Raw genomic sequence first — 20,731 nt, 5'->3', positions numbered from 1 at the left:
AGAAAGTAACTTTAAAGATCTAACACTTTCTCTTGGTACACCCAAGAAGACCATCCCCCTAGATTATAGTTCTCTTTGTCACAAACAATTAGCTTAGTAGACAAAGAGCAAAAGTAATAGAAATGTCTTTGTATTTTTAGATTATGATTTGCCACGTTCAGTTTGTTACAATTTGAAGAAAATCATGCCGCACAAGTTGAATCCACTGATATGAGCCTGGAGTTTTCCACTCCTGAAATTACATGGCAGAAATAGAGTAAAAGGGACTCTAGTTGTTTCCAGCAACCCCTTTTTGTTTCAATTAATATGATAGAGCTGAGAGACTCCTACTTAAAAAGTAGAAATGTGCATTTTTACTAAACTAACAAACTGGTTCTATCCAGAGGTTGTTTTTATTTTATTTTTTTAGAATGTAATCAATTAAAAATCTGCATTCTGGTAAGGTGACATCAGAGCAAGCTGCATTGGCATGAATTTGACCTTGAGAAAAGGCCGCCAAATTTTTTAGTAGGTCATAGGATTCTATCAAAATGAACCAGACAAGATTTAATTTTGACAATTCGAGCTGGATTAACTTAGAAAAACTGTAACTCAGTTTTAACTCAGTTTTTCTTCTCTGATGTATTTTTACATTATTTCAAGATGTGTAATCCATGACAAACAAGGAAACAGAAGTCTTTGCATTTATGACAAAAGACCTGTCAGTGCTCTGAGCATCACTTTTCTATCTTTTAATGAAAATCATTCCAGCTTCTTTTTAAATCATTTGGACTTATTTTAATTTAGAGTATATTTTTAAAATCTAGGTTGTCAACAAAAATTAGATTTTTCCTTTAATAAAAGATTAAAAACATAGAAATTAAACTGTATCATGAATAACAGAAATAAAGACTTTGGTTTAATGTAAGGAAGGTAACTTTTGGAAACAAATGCTTTACTACCACGTTTGTTTAAAAACAATAGAGAAGCTTTGAGAACAAATTATTATGGAAAAATAAATTCACAAAGCTTGTTTATCCACGATAGTATTTCACAGCAGATAACGTCCTGTTTAATTTTTAGCTTCCTGGTTAGTTTCATGGTGGATGCCCGAGGCGGTGCCATGCGAGGGTGCAGACACCATGGGCTCCGGATCATTATCCCACCTCGGAAATGCACCGCCCCGACTCGAGTCACCTGCCGACTAGTCAAGCGCCATAGACTGGCGACCATGCCTCCGATGGTGGAAGGGGAAGGCCTGGCCAGCCGCCTGATCGAAGTTGGACCTTCGGGTGCTCAGTTCCTTGGGTAAGGGTTTCTGATAAGCCCCCACTTAGCCACCGATGAGCTTGTGTCCTCACATGAAATCACTAAGCTGGAGAGGAAAAAGGTACGTCAACCCATTTGGAAAGAAGATTGGCTCCTGTGAAACTTTTAAAAACCGAAAGTGGTACCTAAATACTTGACTTCCCTTATGTGCCCTTATTTTAAGGCATTGATGAGTTAAACATTCAGGTCAATTAGTATTCTTTTTCTTTGGATGTGACGACAGCTGGCTGACTTTTAACATGAAGAACCATGTTTTAGGCCATGGTAGGTCATTTTTCCTCATCTGAGACTTCAGTGGTGAAGTATAAAGGAAAAGATACTGCTCCATCCCAAATATAAATTTCAAGTCTCACATAGTTATGAAATAGCCATCTTCCTCACTTTGGAGAGAAGTGTTACCTTTGTAGCATATCTAAAACTTGACTCTATGTGGTTTTTTTTTTTTTCATTATCAAACTTGACCCTTAAAATACACTAGCTGTCTGCTCATTAACAGTTTGCTTTGGGACAAAAACATCAAGACTGACTTCTCCCATGCTCGTTTTGGCAATTTTGAGCAGAAATAAGCATTCCTTATTTCTTCTGTGTGTGTGTGTGTGTGTGTGTGTGTGTGTGTGTGTGTGCCACTGCTATTATATTAAATGGCATCTCGATGTGTTAAGAAGTGAATAGCTCCCCCTAAAAACTGACAAAGGGATAAAGTTTTGGAGGGGGACAAGTTTCAAAACATCTTGAAACAAATCAGTTTAAGTCTTGTCATATCAAGTCTTGGTGGCTGGAATCCTGAAGAAACCCTTATTAATGCGGAATTCTTTTACATTGTCAATGTCATGCTGTGGAGAGAGGATTTCTCGCTTTAGAACTCAGGAATGTTCTAAAGCTTGTAATTTGGAGCAAACAGTTAACAGGTTGCTCCAAATTACTTTCGCACCTGAAGAAAAGGGTGTGTCACTATCCCAATGATAGAAACGCCTCTCATGTCCTCCTGTCAGGCAGAACAGAGCTTTAGAAGGAGCCTGTGAAGTTCTGGGTTGCATCAGAAAATGCCATTATGGGGTAATCCCTGATGATTCTTTTCATATTCTGTCCCACGCCCTTTCCCTCCTGCTCAGGTAGTCTTAGGCTTTTTAAAAGTCTTCAAATCTGTTGGGGAATATCCATGAAAACATCTGGCCTCTATCCAGAGCAGAGTTTTTGATATATTCCCCACAGCTTTGTCTTTCCCATGGAACATTTCCCCTATCTTTTTTGGCTAGTGCCCTGCCAGTGAACCTATATAGGGACAGCTCTGACAGCCTCGTGCGCTGCTCTCGCGGACGGGCCTCCATTGTACACTCTGGGTCTCGGTTCCTTGCTCTTTGTGACCAATGGAGGGGCAGAACCATACGCAGTGTGAAAGCAAACTTCACCCTGTGGATCAGCTGGTGATGCTGGGGTTCTGTGGAAAACAATACCTAAAGCTTACTTATGTTCTCTCTTTCACTGCTGCTTTGGATGTACTCAGTAAACTTCACCTGCCAACGGCTCCTCCCCCACTTAATGAGGGAGAAAGTTTGGTCAGCCGCATCCTTCAGCTGGGGCCTCCTGGAACCAAATTCCTTGGGTAGGAGTGACTTAAAACAAATTGATGGCTGCTGGCCCCCCATTCTTCTCCTTCCTCTGCAATATTATTTCTCTTTTTGTCATTGTGCCCATGACATGTCCCCCTCTATGATTTAAACTCTGTAAAACCTATCTCTAGTGGACCATTTCTGACCCTTGTGGTATGTGACTTTTATTTTCGAGTGATGTTTTTATATCTTTCCCTTTAAAGTGCTGTGACCTTCATTTTCGTTTAAGCATGAAATCTGCCTAGTTGTACTATGTGCTAGTTATGATGTTGTTACGATGAGTTTGGAGTCTGTATCAAAGCAACCTGGACTCAGAAAGTTGAAAGCCTCTATTTTGAGGATGAATGTGACCTGAAAATTGGAGGATGATGCATGTGCTGGATCCTGAGTGTCATAGGCATTGGACACAACTGGGTGGTCAGCAGAGGGGCTCAGCGAGGCCACGCTGTGGACACATGCCTATTGTTTCCTTGAATGAAGACAGTCCAAGCAAAGCCCACGAGTGCATGGCTCGTTAGCGCTAGTCGACCTCTCTGACATCTCCTCATTTACTACACATGGAAGTGTGCCTATGAGCCATTTTCCCTCGTAAACCATTTTGTCATTTTGTACCTCGTAGAAATGTTTTAGGAGAGTGACATACATCACAGACATGCATGCACATTTCTTTTGGTTAAATGTGTTATATTTATCAAAGGAGAAGTTCCAGAATGCCACATGCACTCACAGGGAAGCGCCATTTGGCTTAAAGTAGCAGCATGAATCTGAGGAGCGGGTGGCCCTGAGGTAGAGTGCCACTGTCCGACCATCTGCTAGCCAGTGGGCTCCGGAGGATGGCCCACTATTTCCCTGTCCCTAGAAAGAGCAGAACTCCAGGTCACTTTGCAACAGACAGAGTCGCGGTGCTTGTTCCCTGGTGCGTAGCTCCTGTCACACTAAGCGCTCTGCATTGCTGTGTCAGGCCTGTGATTGTGGAGATCCCTCACTTCGCCGCCCTCCGAGGAAAGGAGAGAGAACTGGTGGTCCTGCGCAGTGAGAATGGGGACAGCTGGAAAGAGCATTTCTGTGAATACACTGAAGACGAGCTGAATGAAATCCTTAACGGCATGGACGAAGGTACCTCCACAATAAGGGTTTAAAAGAAATCTAAAGTGGAACCATGAAAATTGATGCAAGCTTTCCTGTAACCTACGTGTGTGTGTGTGTGTGTGTGTGTGTGTGTGTGTGTGTCCCTTGTGGTATTTCAGTATGGTAGGTTTCTGCCATGTTCTAATGGTGATGAATTAGAATGTTTGATACATTTAACTAATCTTACTTCTGTTACCTTCAGAAAAAGAAAGCTTTTTAAGAAAGCAAATGTCTCATTTTTAATAAAGAGATGTTTATATCAGCTGAGCTTAGGGGCACACTTCTGTAATCCTAGTCAAGGAGGCTGACACCGAAGGATCAAAAGTGAGTCCAAGCTGGGTGTGGTGGCACACACTTATAATCCCAGCATTTGGGAGGCTGAGACAGAAGGATCGCAGTTCATGGACAGCCTCAGCTACTTAATGAGACCCTTGGCAACTCAGTGAGACCCTGTTTCAAAATAAAGAATAAAAAATAAGGCTGGGAGTGTAGCTCAGAGGTAGAATGCCCCTGGGTTCCATCCCCAGAATCACACAAAAGTTTGAGTCCAGTCTCAGCAACCTACTGAGACCCTTCACAACTTATGAAGGCCTGTTTCAGAATAAAAAGATCTAGGAATATAGCTTGGAAGCAGAATAACTTTGAGTACAATCCCCAGTTTTAAAAAAATTTAAATAAGGAAATAAAGAATCCTTCCATCTTTAGTGTAAACTTTCTAAAAATCTAAAACTAATGATAGAACAGATATTGTTGCTTCATAAACTGATATTAGATAATAAACTATGATCTTTAAACATATCTAACTTGAAAACTTAGATATTTAAGATACTGATGAAAAGTGTTATTATTCTGTTAGAAAATGTACATTTACCCATAACTAGTACATTATAGGAGAATATAATTTCTTTATGACTTTCTGTTATTAAAGAGGTAGGAAAATTAGCTTCATTTAATCTTCCACCTATAAATTAAACAGGGAGTTAGCCAGGATTTAAGTGCATATGTACATGTACACATCAACCTGAGAGACTTAGCTTTTTATTAGAACTTTAATTTTGGTGAATCCCAAAACCATCTTGAGCCGTTAAACCACAGTTCAAAACCCTAACCAGAGGGAGGCTGCTCATTCACAGGCCCCATAAGAAAAGGCCCTAGAGCAAGTTGGAGGCACATCCGCTTCAAATCACTGCAAAAAATAGGGCACGTTCTTTGCCCAAGTGCAAAGAGCATACCAAGGTTTACAGCAGCTGGACTCCTGGGGCAAGAAAAGTTGCCTATGAAGGTTACCAGTCTCCCAGAACTGCTGGAGGTAGCTTCTTGTGTCCCTCGTGGATAGATGAGAGTAGCCTGCCCACAGCTCCTTTCATACCTCTTCCTGCATCCTGCTGATACAGGAGTGAGGACACAGACCAAGCCTACCGTACCCAAGGGTGGATGGAAGAAGCAGCTAGGTCCTCTAGATGTGCATGTCAGTGTCTTCCAAGCAAGGCAGAAAGACCAGAGTTCTTACTCTAACGCTCACTCCCTGCAAGACCTAGCTGCTTCTACTTCTTGGGACCATTTCTTTTGTGGGAATTTAAGGTTAGTATACTTTTCTCTGAGATGTTTACTTACTGCCATGAGCAGTGGCATCTTGCCCTTGCTGGGGATCCACTCCCCTACCTTCCTAATTATGTAAAAAATCCATTTTAAAACAAAAAATAATTAAATTTACAAGTATTTGTATACTGTTTCTAAATTTTTATTTTATATATTATTAGTACTGAGAATTGAACCTAGGTGTATTCTACTTTTGAACTATATCCCCAGCCCTTTTACTTTATTTTGAAACAAAGCCCCACTAAGTTAATGAAAGCTGACCTCCCACCTGCAATTCTCCTGTCTCCGTCTCCCCAGGAGCATTCTATCTCAAAGCTGAACCCCAGCCCTTTTTTTGCCAGTCTGTGTATGGAACCCAGGGGTGTTGGACCTCCAAGCTACACCCCTGCCCTATTTTTTATTCTTTATTTTGAAACAGAGTATCACTAAGTTGCAGAGGGCCTCACTGAGTAGTTGAGGCTGTCTGCAAACCTCCTGTCTCAGCCTCCCAAATGCTGGGATTACAAGCATGTGCCACCATGCCCAGCTTCCAGTCCTTTTTTTAAAATCTAAGTTACTATGCACTGGTCTCAAACCTGTGGTTCTACTGTCTCAACTTCTCAATAACTGGAATTACAGGCATGTACCACCGTGTCCCAATACTTCTGCCTTTTTGCTATCTAGTTATGGCCAGTAGTCAATAAAAATATAGTTTGTATTTCTGCCTCAACAATGAATTGTAAATGATTTCTAAAAATGACAAACTTTCCATAGTTCCTTAAAATTCACTGATCCACTTGACTCAAATTTTCTACATTTTGAAACAGTCTGCTTTTTTTTTTGCATTGTTCTAAATACAGTAATGTAATTTATGAAGACCCTATGATTCCACTTCCTGATGTTAGATAATATATTTAATAAGTAATTTGCATCAGGGGAATACTGAAATCCTGAAGTTACAATCATGGATCTTTTTTTAATATCCTATCTGACCATCACAGAGACAACTATCTCATGGAATAAACATTCAAATGCAAACCTTACCCTTTCAAGATGGATTTTATTCCTTCATTACTCCCCCGAGAACCCAAGGGGCCATATTATTTCTGAAAACCACAATAACTAGTCTTGAGCTAACTTTGAAATTTGCAGGAGAAAGGACACACGACTCCTTCTCCATCTCCTGAACCAAGAATAGAACAGGTTCATTTCTCTGCAGGCGTGCCCTCACACGTCCTCCTTCTCAAAGGCAGCCCCACAGTTCCACAGCTAGCAGGAGATGCTTTTCTTTCTCACTGCCCTGGAAAGTCCTAGTTTCCACAAAGAAATAAAATGTGCAAGCCAAATGCTGAGGGTCTTGAAAGATTGCACTATTTATTTTTCTGGTCTTAGGACAGCCTTCCTTTCAAATGTTCTTATGATGTTAAAGAATAAAGGAGTTTTTTTCTGCCTCGTTCGTTCACTCTTAACTAAGCCAATGAGTTTGCTAGAATGCTTTCAGAAGGAAAACCTTGCTATATGAAGATGGGTCATTTCTTGTCTCAGTGCTGGACAGCCCCGAAGACCTAGAAAAGAAACGAATCTGCCGCATTATCACCCGTGACTTCCCCCAGTACTTTGCAGTGGTGTCACGCATCAAACAGGACAGCAACCTGATTGGCCCGGAGGGAGGCGTGCTGAGCAGCACGGTGGTGCCCCAGGTGCAGGCCGTCTTCCCAGAGGGAGCACTGACCAAGCGGATCCGCGTAGGCCTACAGGTGTGCTCGTGTTGGATGCAAATGATCCTCATGTGGATTTTATTTCTGTGATTAGAAATAAACTTTTTCTAAAATATACTCATATTGGCACATTGTATCTATCATGAGATTCAAAATAATAAAAACATACATGCATACAACATTTGCTGTGGGATTCAGAGGGAAAAATTATCTTTTCAAATGAAAAATGTTAACTAATTACGTTATTCCTGGATGAGCAAAAGTTACCATTGGCGATTGTAGGTCTCCCAAAATTTTACATGCACGTCTAGTAACATTATTACACTTGTTACTGCCGTATTTGAAGTCCACCAGATTCATTTGTGAGATTAAAAAAAAAAAAACAATGCTTTGGATAAGACATTTGGCAATAAGTATACTAATATATAGTTTAACATTTTCTTTTACTTTGAAAAGGCTCAACCTATGCACAGTGAGCTGGTTAAGAAGATCCTGGGCAACAAAGCTACCTTCAGCCCTATAGTCACTTTGGAACCCAGAAGAAGAAAATTCCATAAGCCGATCACCATGACCATTCCTGTCCCCAAAGCTTCAAGTGACGCCATGCTGAATGGTTTTGGGGGAGATGCACCAACATTAAGATTACTATGCAGCATAACAGGTGAGTCATACATGACTGAATAAAAACCTTGGATAATTGTAAAAATTAAGTTATCTTTGTCATAAAATGCCACATAATGAGGCATATGCATTAATTCAGTTAAGGCATTTTTCATTAAGCAGGGAAGTGAAAAGTGAAGGAGAGTGAACTATAATTTACTAAATAAGGTTTGCATGTTAAACTATGAGATACTTTATATGCATTGTCATCTTCGTTTTTACAATAAATCCATGAAAAAACATCTTGGCTCCATTTTGGCAAAAAGAATACCAAAGTTTAAAGAAGTTCTATAATTTGCCTAAGTTGTACCATAAATATCTGGCTGAGTTGAAATTCAGGCCTCAAAAAGTTGAAATTGAAGCCTCCAAAGTCTGGGCTTCAATTCTTTATTGAAGACATCTGCTTCTATATATTGGGGGAAAATAGCATGTTGAATTATTATACCCAGTAGTTCAAATAAACACTTCTGTCTAGGAATTGCTTACTATCATTGGTTTATTAAACTAGCTTTGAAAAGACATAGTAAAGTTTTTTAACAACTGATTTTGAGTCTTTTCCATTGATAGTTGTAGTAGTTTTCAGACAAATACAAAGGTTTCAAAAGACATTTTCTAAATATTGGTTGTTGCTTCATAGCAGTGCCACTACATATGGGTAGAGGTAAAAAGTTCACAGAAATAATATGTTTTATGATTATCTGACTGGTCGTGTCCCATTTAACAATAATTACATTGTGTTGGCATTCAGTAAATACTAACACTGTCATTAGCAGGAACAAAACCCACTTGCAATTGTATTATTCAAATATTGTTTTCCTTTGTTCTTCATATTGACAGAAATGTTCACTTTTATTTTGTTCTTCCTCTCTAATTCTCCCTTCCATTTTTAGAAAAAAAAAAGTAAAAAAAATTTGAACCCATGGGCATTCTACCTCTAGGTTACACCCTCAGCCTTATTATTATTTTTTTTAACTTATTTTCTTTTTTTTGTGGGCCTGGGGATGGAACCCAAGGGCATTCGACCTCTGAGCTACACCGCCTGCCCTATTTTTTTTTGTTGTTCTTTATTTTGAAACCAGGTCTCACTGAGTTGCAGAGGGCCTCACTAAGTAGCTGAGGCTGTCCGCAAACCACAATCCTCTGGTCTCAGCCTCCCAAATGCTGGGATTACAGGCGAGCGCCACCACGCCCGGCTATTTCTTAACTTTAAAACAGGGTCTTATTGAATTATTGAGGGCCTCATTTAGTTGTGAGGGCTGGTCTTGAACCTGTGATCCTACTATCTCAGCCTCCTAAGTACTGGAATTACAGTCATACACCACCACACACAGCTGGAAATTCTCCCTTCATGTTAATAGGCTTTCTGTGCTTAAAATAGATATCCAGATTATCACATAATTTTAATAATATAAAATAATTAAAAATCAATGGACTATTATGAATATGGGGAAATCATTTATTTTACTTGTCTTTTTTCCCAATTGCTCCTTTCTGGCTATTACTTAGCATTCTTGGGTATCTGTTCCATATGTCTGTACTGTGGGTATATAACTAACTCTTCTATGCTGTGCCGTACGATGATATTGATGTAAAGAAAGTGACCATCTGGGGTGTCTGTGGCACGCCGTGTCCTTGTAATGATCAGTGAAGGTACATACAGGCCTAGACACCATCAAATCTACTTATTCCAGGACTGTGTCTAACCATAAGCTTTTACTAAGTACTTTCTTAAGTTTAGTTATTTGAATTATTTTAAATATTGGTAAATAACTTCATTCATTAATTAAAAAATACATGGGTGATTGAGTTAAGTGTGGTAGCACAGAACTGTAATCCCAATACTTGGGAAGCTGAGACAGGAGGATTGCAAGTGAGTGTACGGCAATTTAGCAAGGCCCTGTATCAAAATTTTTTAAAAAGTTAAAGGTCTGAGGGTGTAGCTTAGTGTGAGAATGTTCCTGGGCTCAATTCTGAGTCAAACACACACACACACACACACACACACACACACACACACACACACACTCATGCTTGAATTTTGTGTTTTTCTATATTATATAACTCTATTAAGATTATACATTTTAAAGGCCTAATAGAATAAATATCCATAATCTTTCTTTGATAAGCCATTTCGTTTTTTAAAAAACTTCAGAGTCAAGATTTTCTTTGTATCAAGAATATATTTTTTCCTGCAGCATTTTGGTATTTTGTCTTTATCTTTCAACTCAATTTCTTGTTAGAAATAGGCCTGGTGGTCGTCAGCCTTCACGACTTTTCTGTGGACATAGGCCATGCTTTACCTTTCATTTGCTTGTGAATGCCAACCTCCAGTATTTATTGAGCTCATACTATTTTTCAGGCATTTCTTTTTTCCCAGGCCTCAATAACAAGTTGAGAGGAAAATTCATTTTTTGAAAATAGGTCTCTAATGTACGTGATGTACATATAAAAGTTGATCACTAAGCCAGACATGAGGAGGGAGGGAGAGGGAATTGGGTGGGAATTGGGGAACAGCTAAATAAGTGATGTGCATGCATGCCTCTATTATCTTGTACCCCATTAAAATGTGTGACTATAATACACCAATAAAATAATGTTTAAAAAAGGAGAAAAAGAAGCTGGGCATGGTATTTGTAATCCCAGCATTCGGGAGGCAGAGACCTTTGTGGACAGCCTCAGCTATTTAGTGAGGCCCTTTACAACTCAGTGAGATCCTGTTTAAAAACAATAAAAAGACTAAAAATATGGCTGGAGGTATAGCTCAGAGGTACAATGTCCCTGGGTTCCATCTGCAGTAGAGCAAAAAATAAATTTTAAAAATTTTAAAAATCTAAAAAGAGAAAAAGAAAAAATTAAAAAAATTTGAAGATACTTTCAAAACTAAGAAAATAGCTGCATAAAATATGAATCTCAACAACAAGAGAATATTTAGATTGCTCATTATTTTGATGATTTATTCGCTTCCTTAGTTGGTCAAAAGATCTTTTCAAATAATCAAGGCTATTCAATTCAAAATTGTCTTCAGAGCTTGGCAATTACAGTAAAAGCTTCAGTGTCAAGCTGAGAATGGAACACCTCATAAATAGTTACTCAAGTAATTTTTCTCAAATTTAGTTTCTTGAGTGGTAGTATCTATTCTTTGTGTTCAACGTGTCCTTTTTCTTTTCTTTTTTTTTTTTTTTTTTTTTTTTTTTTGGTGGTACTGGAAGTGGGACCCAGAGGCTTTCTACCTCCAGGATATACTCCCAGACCTATTTTTATATTTTATTTGGAAACAGGGTCTCACTAAGTTGCTGAGAACCTCACTAAGTATCTGAGGCTGGCTTTGAACCTGTGCGATCCTCCTGTCTCAGCCTCCCAAGCGCGGGGATTACAAGTGTGTGCCACCACGCCCGGTGCTTCAACGTGTTATTTTTGTGTATGTGTGGTACTGGAAACTGAACCCAGGGGAGTTCAGCTATATCATTTTTTGTATTGAAACCATTTTTTGTATTGCTTAAGTTGCTGAAGGTCTTGCTCAGTGGCTGAGGCTGGCCTAGAACCTGCAATCATCCTGTCTCAGCCTCTCAAGCATTGTGATTACAGGCATGTTCCACTGTGCGCGACTCAGCGTGTCACTTTTTAGCATGTAGTTTGGCATTTTGATCTCAAGGTATAGTTTTGGAAGGTGGGTGGGACACTGGTGAACTCAGCCAGAACCCTAGACACTGTGTTTTACAGCCCCGAGTTTGGAGTTGTACCTAAGTTTCTTCTACAATCATGTTATTTCAGGTGGAACCACCCCAGCACAGTGGGAGGACATTACAGGAACTACGCCACTAACATTTGTCAATGAATGTGTTTCCTTTACAACCAACGTGTCTGCCAGGTAAGCTTATGCAGCTCGGAAAAGCACACTGTATTCTCTGCCACCCCCATCCTGCCCAGTACACACTGATTACCTTTTTTAAATAAGAAAACAATTAAATTAATCGCAATAAAACATAATAGAATAAAATATAAAGGAGAAAATATGATTATATTAATGGATGCAAAGTTTTGCAATTTTTTTTAGAAAACAGGAAAGAACACAATTTCCTTAAATCTGGTATGTATAGCAAACTTTACAATCAGTATTATATTCCACAGAGAGATAATGTTAGCTTCCTCTCTGAGTTTGAGAAGAGTTATAGGAACCCCCACTTACTGTTGATAGGAATAGAATCAAGTAATCAGCACCCTGTAGTCTAACACAATATTGCTTGGCATGACGTTGAGCTTCAGTATTCAGTAGGTAGAATCTTCCAGTACATGTTTCTGTCTTCTTTCTTTTGACTCAACGCTTGAAAACTTTCTGTGTGGCTTGTCTTTTCATTCCTTTAACGGTATCATTTGATAAATAGAGTATAACTATAATTTGTTCATTGTGATTGCTGTAAAATTTTTATTGTATGAATGCAACAAAATTTATTTTAATGATACTAGACATTTGATTTGTTTTTAGCTTTTTACTATTACAATAAATGATGCAATATATATTTTATAGATGTTAATGCATATGTGCACATGTACATTGGGTATATAGCTACTAATGAAATTAGTAGGACATACGGGTTTGGTTGTATATTTGTTTTTAGTGTTTTTTGACAGATAAGTTTGTAAGGAATCATACTTATTTCTATTATAGTTTTCTATTTGTTGTTTTGTCTTTAATTCTTTAAAAATAATTTTTTGGTTTGATTTCAAATAAAGTCTATTTACTTTCACATTTTAAGTTAGACTTACCAGCAAATGGATAGTGACAAGACAATGAAGTCCTATCAGTCAGATTTAAATCTAAGGGAAACGTGTGACTGCCTGCTTTGGCTGCACAGTTCTGACTCTGGCTTTAGTAGCTACTGCTGTTTTTCCAGTCCCAAAGGTCCTTGGAATGAGAAATTTCCTGTTATCAACAAAAGAGCCTGAAGTCCTTTTTCAACAGAATAGCAAAAACACAAAGCCCACTGCGGCTTGCTTAAATGGCTGAGAGGTTTCCCTGGCTCTTGTCCATCCTAACACATTTGCATATTATCCGCTTATATATTATACGTCTTTAAAAAGCTGGTTTTATTTCTCATGCACACATTAACTCAATTTTAAACATCACTTCCCATTTATATGGTCTTACATTGCTAAGCATCTTCACATTTCTTTATTTGATATTTCAATAACTTTATGACTTGAGTAGGACAAGAGACATTAGGTCCATTTTATAGAGGAGAAAACTGAAGAGATGATAAAACTCTGTGGATAGTCAGGTAGCAGCTCCCTGCAGTGGCGTGTTTGCAGTTCCTCAACCAGAGAGCTCCGCTGTAACTTAGGAATCTGTCCTTCAGTGTGTTCTACCAATGGAGCACCGATGCCCTGAAGCCCGGGAGTGGCAGGTGCTGAATGAGAGGCACAGACCAGAGCTACTGAGCGAGCTTGAAGAGGGAATGCCTGCGGAGAGTCACTCCAGACATATGGCAAACATAATAGCCAGATTTATATTCCATAAAATGGGAAAAGAAAATAACATGAGTAAAGATGAAGGACAGAAATGCAGAAGGCATATTTGGGGGTAGCAACAATGAACCGTGTAGTCTCTACTTTAGAAATACTGCTGGAATGATGGTAGACAACACTATTTATTCCAGTCTTTATAAATAAGTGAAGAGTCACCATATAATCTGGACTTGTCAATTAAAAAATGCCCCAAACAAATGAACAAACAAATAAAAACCCTCCCACAACTACATGAAAATAAAAATACGACAAACAAAATTAAAGTAAAAACAGTTGCAGTAAAAATTAGCTGTTACAAGATATGAAAACTGAATATATGAATTCAAGCCAATTAAAATACCATAAAAGACATTACTAGTTATTGTGCCAATAATTCAACTCCCAGACAGCAAGAAACGGTGACTAGTGTAAAGTGAAATCAGTAGAAAGAGGAAGGTTACTGTGAGTACCTGCCAGGAGCCAGCAACTATGCCGAACTGTAAAAACTGCATGCTTGTTGAAAATTGCCACAGAAATTCTGCAGAAAGTAGAACAGAGTGTCCTAGGGGATGGAGTGAGAGAGAACAGGAAGTCACTGGGTGGTGGGAACAGTGCTTCTGTTTGGGATGACAAACAAGTTCTGGAAATGGGCAATGGCGATGATAAAAACACCGAGAACATATTTAACACCACCGAATTGTAACTTAAGAATGGTTAAGATGGTAAGTTTGGTTGTATACATTTCACTACAGTTAAAAAGAGGGATAGATCAAGATACTGAAAGGGAAAAATCTATGAGGATAAAAAGTCAGGAATATTTAAAGACTTTGGGAAATGAGTCAGAGGAAGGAAAGTAATCATTGGAGAAAATTTTCCATACAGGAGGCTGTGGAATAAACCTTTAGAAGTGTAGAACTGGCAAACTGGGGAAATGCCCATCCAATGGCCAGTACTTTCTCCACGAAGTTCTCTTTCTTTGGGCCTGTGGTAAGGGTTAAGCTCAAGGAGTTTTCTCAAGTTTTAACAACGTCACTGTAATGAGTAAAATGACATCTGAGCACAGAGTTGCTAAACATTATCACAGATTTTGCTGAATTTGAAAGTCATAAAGCTCTAGTAGAATTCTAGTCTATGAATTCTACTGCGTAATAATCAAAGGGTTCCGGAGCATATTTTCTAAATGGTTGAGTTGTTCCAATCTTAGTGACTGAAAAATTCATTGAGAAAAAAAAAATGTGAAGAAACACTGGGTAAATTTGGTTGAAAAACATCAGGAAATGAAATGAAAATAGGAGTGGGAATCAAAGAAAATAGGAATTCACTCAGTGAGGTCCCAGTCATATATTTGATAGGGGCTTACACCACTAAATGATTCTAAAGATATATTTCAGAAAGTTGAACACCCAGAAGAGTTTCCAAGAAAGAAAAACACAAATACACGATATGGTGGTCAATCTTAAAAACCTAGCATGCATTTCTCTCTTCCTCCTGCTTTCCAAGGGGTCTTTAAACTTTCTCCAATAAATATTATTTCTTTTTATTTCTTTTGGTAGGTTCTGGCTGATAGATTGTCGACAGATCCAGGAATCTGTTACCTTTGCATCCCAAGTGTACAGAGAAATTATTTGTGTACCTTATATGGCCAAATTTGTAGTGTTTGCCAAATCACATGACCCCATTGAAGCCAGACTGAGATGTTTTTGCATGACTGATGATAAAGTGGATAAGACCCTGGAACAACAAGAAAACTTCGCGGAGGTGGCCAGAAGCAGAGATGTGGAGGTCTGTGTTCAAATATAGCTACTTTTATTTCACTATGCCTTCACTATTGGATCAGATTTCTGGTAGAATTTAATAAGTAGGGTCATAACTAAAAAAACTATATCATGATCAGTTATTTTCATGGGATGTAGATAGATATAATTGAGCTTGCCTCACATGCCTGGAGCTGTGGGTTCAATCACTGGCACCACAAATAGGTAGAATCCACTATTTTCAGCCAGTTTGAATCTAGCCTGTGGGGCTGATCTCAGTGTAGGTGAGGAGGTAAAATCATTTCTTTAATGATTATTTGGAGAGCTGGGCATGGTGGCACACCTGTGTAATCTTGGTACTTGGGAGGCTGAGACAGGAGGATTACAGATTTGTGGCCAGCCTCAGTAATTTAGTGAGGCACTCCACCACAGAGCAAGACCCTGTTTCCAAATGAAAAATAAAATAGGAGTGAGGGGATATCTCAGATATAGAACACCCCCAGGTTCAATCCTTAGCACCACTCCCCAAAAAATGATTATTAGAAAAATATTATGAGTCACAGATTAAAGTCAAAGTATGTAAATGCCCATGATGGTTTAGATGTTCTTAGCTTTTCTGATTGTTATTCTTCTTATTTTTTGCAGTACTAGGGATGGAACCCAGAGGCATTCTACCTCCGAGATACACCCCCTGCCCTATTTTTTATTCTTTATTGTGAAACAGGGTCTCACGGAGTAACTGAGGCTGTCCACGAACTGCGATCCTCCTGTCTCGCCTGGCTGGTTCATATTATTTTTAAGAAATAAATTAAGGTTGTATCTTTTAGTAAGGAAAATAGTCTGTAGAGCAATTTCTTTTGGGTAAATATTGATGTAGGATATACCATGCCTTTTACATTACCTTTTCTAATTTTAGAATTTTCTATTGGTGCAGGTCTTTGAATTTTAAAGTTTAATAACCTGACTCATTGTAATGTCAAAAGTTACCCAATTAAAATATTAAATTAAAGAATTAAATATAAATTGGATCTTGTGAGGTGACATGATACAGTGTTAAACATGAGAACGTTAAATGCAGCCAGGCAAGTGGTTCACGCATGTAATCTCAGCACTTCAAAGCCCGAGAAAGAAGAATCGCAGGTTTGCGGCCAGCCTCAGCAATTTATGAGGGTCTTCTCAATTTAGTGAGACTGTGTTTCAAAAGCAAAGAATAAAATAGGGCTGGGAATACGGATGTGCATCACCACGTCCAGCTATTATATGTATATTTTAAGAATGTAAAGTTCAAATTAGTACCATGACTTCTTTGTGTAACTAACAGGTTATAATTTTATTCTGTGCTCATATTCTTTGTTTTTCCTTAGGTATTAGAAGGAAAACCCATCTATGTTGATTGTTTTGGCAACCTGGTGCCATTAACCAAGAGTGGCCAACATCATATATTCAGTTTTTTTGCCTTTAAAGAAAACAGACTTCCCCTCTTTGTCAAGGTAATGTATATATGAAATTTTGTAATATGTTTTATTCAAGATCAAAAAAGATTGACTTTCTTTCTCAGTGGAGAATTTGATTTTCATTCATTTCTGAGGGATTTTTAATGCATATTTGAACATTTGTATTTCCAAATATTTTTACTTTTAGAGTTCAAAGTCCACTTTAATTTTTAGTTGGGATAAAAAGGATAAATAATTCATTAATAATTAATGCTGGCTACTCAGGATTTAAATTGAAGGCTCTATTTTATTATTATTACTTTAAAATATTTGTGCTTATATTTAAAAAATATGAGTGAATTTCACAAGTATGGAGACCAAAAGAATTCTGACAATCTGTTGTAATAAAGTATTTTAAAAGATCCACAATATTGCTTACCCTCAAAAGAAATTAAATTCACTCAACAAACATTGTGGAGAAATGTCAATACATCATGAATTTACTTAAGGGTATCAATCCATGTTAGGGACTTAGCAGTTATATATACAAGTTCCACTCTGGATTCCAGGTCAAAAGAGGACCACGAAGGACAGATTGGAGCGCTGGCTCTGCTCTGCCCTGTCCCCAGCAGTCCTTCCTTTCCTCTTTCTCCCTGGGCATCTGCCTGACCTGGAGGTCCTCTTGTTTAGTTCTCACAAGGCAGAAACTAATCTCCATCAGCGCGAGCTAGAGATTCCTGAACCGTGCATCAGCATGACTCTTTTTGTTATTTTAACACCTCTGATTTTTTCAAGCATGTTTATGCAAATCTGCTTTATTTCATTAAGTTTCCCAAGATCTCTAAAAAATAGTTTATTGGGGGGGTACTTCTGACTCAAATGTTTTGCCTCATTAATGGTGGTTCGTAGAAAGCACTACATTAGATAGTAATGCTGAGGTGTGATGGGCCCACTGAGTAAAGACATCTATATCGTTAAACCAGTATTTGATATTGTTCATGTGCAAACTTCATTCTTCAGAAAAACTATTCTGAAAGCGTGCAAAGGACTTAAATAAGCATCACGCCTACAAATCAAATGACCAATAAGCTCATGAAAATATACTCAGCAGTTTAGGGAAATACAAATCAAAGCCATAATAAAAGACCACTTCAATATCAATTAAAAAGACTATCATTAAAATAAATAGGAGCCAGAGTGGTGGCTTATACTTGTAATCAGAGTACTTGTGAGGCTGAGACAGGAGGATTGCAGGTTCAAGGCCAGTCTCAGCAACTTTGTGAGGCCCTCAGCATCTTAGTGAGACTGTTTCAAAATAAAATACAAAATAGGGCTGGGATGTAATTCAGAGGTAAAACATCCCTGGGTTCAATCCCTAATAGCAATAAATAAATAAATAAAACAAATGTCAAGGATTTGGACAAACTAATTGAAACTCAAAAGAGTTTACAATGCTCACGGGTTGTGGAAAACAGTATGGTCCCTAAAATGTTAAATATGGATAATATTAGCATCTAACCCAGCAATTTAATTTCTGATTATATAATCCCAAAACTAAAAGAGGGTACTTAAATACTTACACACCAGTGTTCTTAGCATATTACCTATGATAGCCAAAACATGAAACAAACCCAATATTACTGGTAAATAAGCAAACACAAAACACATATACCCATAAAGGAATATTATTTTTCCTTAAAAAAAAAGGAGGGTGTGATACATGCAACAATACGGATTACACTTAGAATACTGTGTTAAAGTAGGCAAATGACACATAAGCACAAATATTGTATAGTTTCTCTCTATGAGTTTTTTAGAGTCAGATTCATCAGAACAGAAAATAAAAGGGTGTCAATTGGGACAAGAGGAAGTGGAAAGTTATTGTTTAATACAGAGTTTCAGTTTGGGAAGATAAGTTCTGAATGAAGATGGATGATGGCAGTAGTTATACAACAATGTGACTGTACTCAGAGTCCCTGAAGTTTACACCTAAAATGGCTAAATGATAAGCTTTAGGTATTTATATATATTTATATATATTTATATTTATTTTATATATATTTATATATATTTATATTTATATATTTATATTTATATATTTATATTTATATATTTTTATATATTTAGGTATTTTATATATTTATTTATTTGCTGTACTGGGGATGGAACCCAGGGGCATTCTACCTTCAAGCCACACCCCCAGCCCTATTTTTGGTTCTTTCTTTTGAAACAGGGTCTCAATGAGTTGCAAAGGGCCTCGCTAAGTACCTGAGGCTGTCCGGGAACCATGATCCTCCTGTCTCAGTCTCCTGAATGCTGGGATTACAAGCATGCACCACCACGCCTGGCTATGAATTTTATACTCTAATAAAAAGTAGAATGTAATTTTGAAACTGCCGTATGAAAGAACTTGAAAATATTGTTCTAAGTAAAATATAACAGACAGAACATATGATATAACCCTGCTTATTGAAAGTACCTAGAATAGAGGTTATCAGGGCTGAAGAATGGGAAATTATTATATAATGGGTACAATTTCAGTTTAGGATTTTAAAAGTTCTGGGTGGAGGCGATGATGACTCAACTCTCTGAATGAGCTTCCTGCCACTGAATTGCACTCTTAAAAATTGTATAAATATTCCAAGAATGGTGGCACATATCTGGAATCCCAGGACTTAGGGGACTGAGACAGGAGGATAGCAGGTTTGAGGCCAGCCTCAGCAACTTAGCAGGACACTGTTTCAGAATTTATAACAAAAGAACAAAGACCTGGAGAACATTATGTTAAGTGAGATCAGCCAAGCACAGAAAGAGAAGGGACATATATTTTCTCTAATATGCCCAAACTAGGTACTATTAGGAATACCAGAGGGACTCGAGATAATGGAGGGGAAACCTCAGTAAAGCAGAAATGGAAGAGTAGGAGACGAAGAAGGCTGAGGTTGATTAATGGAGGAGCTACATTTGATTATGTGTAAAAGTATGAATGTAGTATGGTCAACCTGGACACTCATTGTTGGGGGGGTAGGGGAAGTGGAAGGGAAGGAGGGCACCAAGCACAATCTGAATGTATGCCATTTTCAATATGATCCACATTAAAAAATAAATAAAGGATTCTGTTTTAAAACAAAAAAAAAAAAAAAGAAGAACTGGGAGTGTAGCTTGGAGGCAGAAAACCCCAGGGTTCAGTTCCCAGTACAAAATAATAAAATAGTTAAAATGGTAAATTTTATGTATAATATTTTTACAACAAATTTTTTTGCTGTGCAGAAGCTTTTTGTTTTATTTTTAATTTTTTATTGGTGTATTGTAGTCAAACATCGTAATGGGGTACAAGATGGTGGAGACATACATGTACACATCATCCAATTAGCCCTTCCCCAATTCCCACCCCATTCCCTCCTCCTCCCTCCTTCTCATGTTTGGCTTAGTGATTGACATTGATATGTTTGTGAGTGTACGTCACGTGCATTAGAGAATTTCCCTCTTCCCCCCACCCAGCCCCTCAGTTAGGTCACCTTATTTCCTCATCTATAGTATCTCCTCCTTTGTCTAGAGTTCTTCCTATGACCCATTTCTCCCTAGCTTTCACATATTAGGGAAAGCATCCAATTTTTTATTTTTTGTGACTAATCTCACTTAGCATAATGTCCTCCAGTTAAATCCATTTCCCTGTAAATGATGTATGTTTTTCTTTATGGCTGAGTAGAATTCCATTGTGTACATATCCCATAGTTTTCTAATTCATTCATCTGTTGATGGTCATCTTAGCTGGTTCCATAGTTTGACAATGGTGAATTGTGCGGCTATAAACATAGATGCAGTGGTTTGGTAGTTTGGTTTCCATTCTTTGGGGTAAATACCCAGAAGTGGTATTGCTGGATCATATAAGTTTTTCCCCATTCTTCTGAGGATCCTCCATACTGTTTTCCAAAGTAGTTGCACTAATTTGCAATCTCACCAACAGTGTAGTAGAGTTCCCACGTCTCCACATCCTCACCAGCATCTGTTGTTGTTTGTGTGTTGAATGATTGCCATTC

The 20,731-nt window shown here is 38.0% G+C and overlaps 1 protein-coding gene across 2 annotated transcripts in view; it reads left to right on the top strand.

The window, feature by feature from the left end:
• The window catches only part of ANK2 (ankyrin 2), a gene marked incomplete at both ends in the record, with an annotated part of 247,348 nt that overhangs the window by 189,191 nt on the left and 37,426 nt on the right, over positions 1–20,731 (top strand). For both annotated transcript variants that reach the window (XM_080697143.1, XM_080697142.1), the window contains 8 exons: positions 1,063–1,287; positions 2,813–2,911; positions 3,880–4,034; positions 7,170–7,381; positions 7,799–8,003; positions 11,774–11,870; positions 15,058–15,286; positions 16,623–16,748. In XM_080697143.1, the coding sequence (XP_080553269.1) occupies positions 1,063–1,287; positions 2,813–2,911; positions 3,880–4,034; positions 7,170–7,381; positions 7,799–8,003; positions 11,774–11,870; positions 15,058–15,286; positions 16,623–16,748 (1,348 nt within the window). The remainder of the gene's footprint in view (positions 1–1,062; positions 1,288–2,812; positions 2,912–3,879; positions 4,035–7,169; positions 7,382–7,798; positions 8,004–11,773; positions 11,871–15,057; positions 15,287–16,622; positions 16,749–20,731) is intronic.

The sequence above is a fragment of the Muscardinus avellanarius genome, assembly GCF_963383645.1.
Source record: "Muscardinus avellanarius genome assembly, chromosome: 6".
Lineage (NCBI taxonomy): Eukaryota > Metazoa > Chordata > Mammalia > Rodentia > Gliridae > Muscardinus > Muscardinus avellanarius.
This window is presented reverse-complemented; position numbering and strand designations above follow the sequence as displayed.